Consider the following 7502-nt stretch of genomic DNA (forward strand, 5'->3'; position numbering starts at 1 on the left):
GGATGTGTCAGAGGGCTCGGGGCAGAATGTTAAAGCTAAACCAGTGAAGACCGAAGATCGTCTAGCTAGAGCCCTGGACTCCCCTGGGACGCCGCCCTTGTCAGGGCCGCGCAGGACCGAGCCAGCGGCGTGTTCCCGAGAACCAGAGCTAGTGCTCTGGGACTCCGGGTACCGTAGCCCGACTTACCAGTGTCGGGCCAGACAGCCTCCCCTAGCCCGTTAGTGGAGGACTAGGAGGTAGGTCAGAGATAGCTAGCAGTGTATTCCCAGCTAGCCGGGTGAGGGGGCCGATACCCCCTCCAGTATTGTATGTCCGCGGTTGTGACAACTGTTGCGGAATAAATACGTGTGCCTCAACCCCGGGTGTCCAAGAGTCCTCAACGGTATTACACAGGTGATATCTCTCGAATCACGAACGTTTCGGTTTACGACGTTTCGCGTGAACGCGATTGAGAAATGACAAACTCTGTTTTGGTTTTTCGAGTAAAACTAAACAATTTATGTAACATTTTAAGCAGGTGTAAGGCCCCACTACTGAACTGGTGTAGCATACACTCTCTCCGGTCATTCCAACATGCAGCAATTTGTTATATTAATAGTTCTTTAAAATATATTGTTATTATTTAATCGTTGTAATATGCACGTTTTTTTATAACTTTATTACGCATTTTTGCATCCTCAAAAGTGACGAAGATTTATTGCAATTTTTTTTCGATTTCGAATGACTGTTCGATACACCCCCCCGAAGTTTTAGTATTAACCCAAACGGGTAAAGCCGTTGCTAATTACAAATGTAGTCTTCTTGGTTCTTTCGGTAAAGTCACGTAGAAGGGAAGTAATAAAATAATAAAAATAAAACATAATAAAACAATTCTCACGACGTTTCGGCCACAACGCAAGCAGCCATCCTTCGCCTGAGGATGGCTGCTTGCGTTGTGGCCGAAACGTCGTGAGAATTGTTTTATTATGTTTTATTTTTATTATTTTATTACTTCCCTTCTACGTGACTTTACCGAAAGAACCAAGAAGATGAATCCCTGCAGTCACGAAAGCTTTAAATCGAAAAATACAAATGTAGTTTTAAGCGCGTGAGTCTGTTTTTTAGATGTTCGAGAAAAGCATCCCATTTGGTAAATCGAGCGGAACCTTGTACATGCCATTGGTAAGGGTCACACAAATCTGCTACCCCACCCACCACCCCAACCTTGAGTATAGGACTTACTTTCACCCCCCAATCATCCACACACTCTCTGAACACCCTGCGTGACCTGTTCCCAGTCCAGGTTAAAAACCTTCCCATTCTCTTCTGCCATACAGGATCCACCGTCTAGCTCTATATAAGTGATGGTATGTCATTACCCACTTGGGTAACTGTGTGATGAGTCTCTGGGTCTCTGTGTGATGAGTCTATGGTTCTCTGTGTGATGAGTCTACTTGTCTATATGTATGTACATACGTACGTTGAACTTCTTTAGCAGCGTAACGCAACAATCAAGACGATTTAAACGTTGCACAGCTCCACTGGTGGAAGCGTCGTGAGACAACCGAATAGAAGGGGAAAGTGATTGGACCGAACCCAGGCACGTGGGGGGGGGCGGGGGTGCGGCTGTGACGTCACGACCTACACCAGAGCCCTGCTGACCACGACGCTGATGGCCACGCCCAGCAGGGCCAGGGTCACGTGAGCTGCGCCCACCGGGCGAGGGGCGGCGTTGACGTTGCAGCCGTCACTCTGGCAGCACGTGGTGACCAGCGTGATTCCGTTGGTGGTTGCGTCGAATTTCTTGGCGGCGTCGCAATCGGCCTTGGTCGTGCACTTCTTGGTGACGGCGTAGGCTGGGCGGAAGAGAAAGCACGCGGGTCTCATTGTAAGTAAAATAAAATGTAATTAAAAACACGTAACAAATATTTTTTATTGTTATTTTACCAGTTGTAAGCCCAGCAGAGCTGCCATGTATCCCTTTTTCAAAAGTGACCTGTACGTGTGTGTTGAACTGCTTTCGTGCCGTACATAGCCAACCGTGCTAATCTGTGGGTGTCGATGTGTCTGTAATGGGTGTTTGTGGGATTCTGTGTATGTATGTGTGTGTTTGTTTCGCTTCTTTCACACCATACACAGCCCACCGTGCTAACTGCCGGTGCGCGAGGAAGGAAAACAAACTAAAACACAAAAAGTAGTTTTAAGAAATCAGTGTCAATCTCGAAGATGATTCAAAATTGCATAGCCCTCAGTGGCTTCCTAATATTGGAAGTAAGAGTGTTCCAGATGGCCGCAGAAGCAACGCATCCGAAAGCGCCGTGTGATGATGCAGTGGCCACCTTTGTTCGACAGCCAGCCAAAAAGCCGCTACCACAAATGGTGGCTGATATCATTACCATTATCATCGCATGAAAGTGTATAGCAGCAGCCGAATACTCGGAACACCGTGACGTCAAATAAAAAATGTGAAGGGGGAAAACCGGATGACCCCAGAGAAATATCAACACATTGGGGAAGAGTATCCGATTGGGATCCAGAATCCCATTAACCCATCACGTAAATAAACCCTTAGACTCAACAGACACAGAGACCCCATAGACTCATCACACACAGACATCCATAGACTCGCCACACTAAGACTCATAGACTCAACACTCAGAGACCCATAGACTCATCACACACAAAGACCCCATAGACCCATCACCACACAGAGACCCCATAGACTCATCACCACACAGAGACCCCATAGACTCATCACCACACAGAGACCCTATAGACTCATCACCACACGGAGACCCCATAGACTCATCACCACACAGAGACCCCATAGACTCATCACCACACAGAGACCCCATAGACTCATCACACACAGAAACCCATAGACTCATCACCACACAGAGACCCCATAGACTCATCACACACAGAAACCCATAGACTCATCACAGACACAGAGACCCATAGACTCAAAGCAAGGTTAGATCGGACGCGCATCATGGGCCTGGGTGTCAATGCTGAATGCAAGGGGTCCACCCCCAACCTGTGCTTAGCCAGAATAAGCAATGCGCTTACAGGAGCCCTGGTAGAATAGCATTGTCTCGCAGGTGTCCTGCGATGCGGGACACGTGGTGGGGCCGCCCGCGTTGCACGCAACATTGTCTGTGTTCGTGCTGCACGAGTAGCATTGGAGGCTGTGCCCTGTATATCCACAGACACAAGACACAAGATCAACACCGATCATCATGATAATCACGGCAGACGATCATCATCATCACGGCAGACGATCACCATCATCATCATCACGGCAGACGATCACCATCATCATCATCACGGCAGACGATCACCATCATTATCGTTACAGCAGACGATCACCATCATCATAATCACAGCAGACGATCACCATCATCATCACGGCAGACGATCACCATCATTATCGTTACAGCAGACGATCACCATCATCATCACGGCAGACGATCACCATCATCATAATCACAGCAGACGATCACCATCATCATCACGGCAGACGATCACCATCATTATCGTTACAGCAGACGATCACCATCATCATCACGGCAGACGATCACCATCATCATAATCACAGCAGACGATCACCATCATCATCACGGCAGACGATCACCATCATTATCGTTACAGCAGACGATCACCATCATCATCACGGCAGACGATCACCATCATCATCACGGCAGACGATCACCATCATCATCATCATCACGACAGACGATCACCATCATCATCACGGCAGACGATCACCATCATCATCACAGCAGACGATCACCATCATCATCACGGCAGACGATCACCATCATCATCACGGAAGACGATTACCATCATCATCATCATAACGTTGCTGCACTACGAATCGGGCGACCCAAGTTTGATTCCCGCTCACGGCCACCAACACTGAAGGTGACGATTATCTGAAGCGGTACCCTGGGGCCTCCTCCCACGAGGACGACTCGTCCTCAAATGGGTTCCTGATGCAGTGGTGGTGTGGAGGAAACATCGCCACTGGGGAGACAAAGGTGGCCGGGCGTGGTGCTGGCCACCCACAGCCTCGTGTTTCCTTGCCGGCCGTCATAGGTGCTGCTACTCGCTAACAGCGCTTGCCCCAACAATCTGTTCAGGCTATACGGGGGATGTTTGTCTTTGTACGGGGTGTGTACAGGGTTTGTGTAGGACGCTCGTTGAGGACGCCACCACTTTGGCAGCTGAAGGCAGTCGCCCATCCAACATAAAGGGAGGGCTGGTGGAGCGACGCGGGCGGATAAAACGCAGCGAGTTTGCGCAGTTGGGGGGCACAGGTGGTGGGTGCATCTGCACAGTCATCTCAGTCGGTCAATGCTTGTCAACTGCGGGGTCTGTCCCGTGACCTCCCACTGCACCTAGCCTTGCAAAGCAGTCACCCCTCTGGCACCTGCAGGGTCTGTCCCCGTGACCTCCTCCTGCACCTATCCTGGCACAGAAGTCAACCTATGGCACCTGTAGGGCCGTCCGTGACCTCCCCCTGCACCTAGCCTGGCACTGAAGTCAACCTATGGCACCTGCAGGGCCGTCCGTGACCTCCCCCTGCACCTAGCCTGGCACTGAAGTCAACCTATGGCACCTGCAGGGCCGTCTGTGACCTACCCCTGCACCTAGCCTGGCACAGAAGTCAGCCCACGGCACCTGCTGGGTCTGACCCGAGACCTCCAGTCAGCGAGCCTTCACGTGGTAGCCTCAAAGTGCACCGAGCCTGGCACAGGCCGCCGTCACCGCCACTTAGTGGCATTTTCGAACACATTTTCGCAACTCGCCGCCTGATGAAGCTGCTGATTGTTGTTGCTGTTGTGGCTGTTTTGGTTGTTGTGGTTGTTGGTGTGGTTGATGAAGACCGTTTGTGTTGCAATCGAAACGTCGTGGGTTTTTTTGCTTTTATTATTTTCAATATATTATTTTGATTTTATTTTATTATTTAGATTTTATCTTATTATTTTTGTATTTTTTGTTTTCTGTTTACGTGAACTCATCGAAAGAACCAAGAGTATGAATTCCTGCAGTCACGAAAGTTTTAAGTCGAAAAGAGAAGTCCTCAACTTAATTTCAAAAGGGAATGCGAGCGTGCATACGCAGCACCAAACACGTCCAACACACAGGTTGTACCGAATAGGGCTTAACGATTTGGGGAAAATATCTAATTGCAATTTTTCTGACAGATTAATTGCGATTTGATTTGCGATTAAACATGTTAAAGTCAAGCTTCAGTTCAATATTCACTGTGTAATAGATTTAAAACGTGTGATGGAGCATTACCACATGATACCGTCAAAATATGAACTGCTCTGTATATTCTCATGCAAGGATGAGAACTTAAAAGATATTAATTGCTTTCAAAATGTATTTATAAAAAAAAATTTGAAATATAAAAATCAAACAGAGAACAATTGTTAAGTTCAATAAATAAAGTTACAATAATAAAAAAATAAACAAGAAAAATAAGAAGATAATAGGACTTTTCAAATCGCTAAAAATCGCAGCCTTTGCGATTTGTGATCGCATTGTTTCAAATTCCGATTTTGATTGAAATCGATTAATCATTCAGCCCGAGGATTACCGAAACTAAACACACCCAACACATTAAAACGTCGACGAGCTGTGTGGCTATTGGAAATGCTGCGGTGACATCGATGCAAATTATACGCGTTAGATTTACTATGTCGCTGTAACTTGTTGTGGATATTTATTGGGTACTTTCTGTTTCTGATACAAGTCATGTACAGCAGCAGGCATCGTCAGGGTCCGGGATCGATCCCACGTGCTCCTGTATACAAGTCAAGGTAGTTAAAATCTACACGGGGAGAGAGACACACACAGAGACTCAAAATATACAACAGCAGGCATCGTCAGGGTCCGGGATCGATCCCACGTGCTCCTGTATACAAGTCAAGGTAGTTAAAATCTACACGGGGAGAGAGACACACACAGAGACTCAAAATATACAACAGCAGGCATCGTCAGGGTCCGGGATCGATCCCACGTGCTCCTGTATACAAGTCACGGGGAGAGAGACACACAGAGACTCAAAAATATACAGCAGCAGGCATTATCAGAGTCCGTGATCGAAGCCATGGTCCTCCTGTACACCAGGCGACATAGTTAACATCTCCACAGAGAGAAAGACACGCAGAATCCAAATATGCAACAGCAGGCATCGTCAGAGTCCAGAATCGAACCCACGACCTCCTGTATACCAGACGAGGTAGTTAACATCTCCACAGGGAGAGAGACACGCAGAATCCAACGATACAATAGCAGGCATCGTCAGAGTCCATAATCGAACCCACGACCTCCTGTATACAAGACGAGGTAGTTAACATCTCTATGTATTACAGTATCGGCGTTGCTTTGGTGTTGTTGCAACAACAAACAACTCGCCACGCAAAAGTTGTCTCACCTCCGCTCACGAACAGCAACGCCACGAGGAGCAGACCCGGCAGGTAGCAAGTCATGGTTAGAGTCGTGGAGCCTGGCGTTGTGGCGCTTTGGGATGGAAAGTCGGCGAGTTGAGAGAGACAGAGTTACAGAGTCAGAGAGAGAGAGAGATATCCCTGGAGCAGTGACTGCGTCTGCGTGGTGAACTGGGAGACTTTATAAGCCCCAGAGACCAATGGAAAAGGGGAAGACATTCCTACAAACATATTTGCCATACCAATAGTTTCGGGTGGTGTCCAAATATATTTGTCGGTGGCTCGTTGCTCAATATCAGCAAATTAGAGGTGTGGTGGGTGGCCAGCGTCACGCGCTCACGGCCGCCTTTGCCTCTCACCCAGTGCAATCATATACACCCACGAACACCTGCATGCACACAGACACCTGTACATATACACTCACACCTGCATGCACGCACACACACCTGTACATATACACTAACAACTGCATGCACACACGCATGTACATATACACAAACCTGTAGATATGCATACACACCTGCATGTACATACACTCACGCCTGCATGTACACACACACCTGCATATACACTCACACCTACATGCACGCACACACACCTGTACATATACACTAACAATTGCATGCACACACGCATGTACATATACACAAACCTGTAGATATGCATACACACCTGCATGTACATACACTCACGCCTGCATGTACACACACACCTGCATGTACACAAACCTGCATATACTCTCACACATGCATGTACGCACACGTGTATATACATACATACAAAGACACGCTCGCACACCTGTACACACACACACATGTACATACACACAAGCACCTCATTGTAGACACACATCTGCATATTCTGACACTTGCATGTACGCACACACACACGCATATATACACAATCACACCTGTACATATACACAAATACAGAGATCACTCGTATAGCCTTAACATACTGTAGGGGCAAGTGCTGTTAGCGAGGACCTATGAACGCCGGCACGGCACACGAGGGGGTGGGTTTCCAGCACCACGGCCGCCTTTGTCTCCCCTGTGGCGATG

The 7502-nt window shown here is 47.9% G+C and overlaps 1 protein-coding gene across 1 annotated transcript; it reads right to left on the minus strand.

Annotated features, from left to right (window-relative positions):
• Positions 1 to 975: 975 nt before the first annotated feature.
• On the minus strand, positions 976 to 6617 carry LOC144737423 (ly6/PLAUR domain-containing protein 2-like). Its single transcript, XM_078620101.1, has 3 exons — positions 6429 to 6617; positions 3050 to 3175; positions 976 to 1836 (listed from the first exon to the last, which is right to left on the minus strand). The coding sequence occupies exons 1-3, from the start codon at positions 6481 to 6483 to the stop codon at positions 1622 to 1624; spliced, it is 396 nt and encodes a 131-aa protein (XP_078476227.1). The 5' UTR covers positions 6484 to 6617; the 3' UTR covers positions 976 to 1621.
• Positions 6618 to 7502: the final 885 nt, after the last annotated feature.

Source organism: Lampetra planeri, chromosome 69 (genome assembly GCF_965212315.1).
Source record: "Lampetra planeri chromosome 69, kcLamPlan1.2.h2, whole genome shotgun sequence".
Classification (NCBI taxonomy): Eukaryota; Metazoa; Chordata; class Hyperoartia; order Petromyzontiformes; family Petromyzontidae; genus Lampetra; species Lampetra planeri.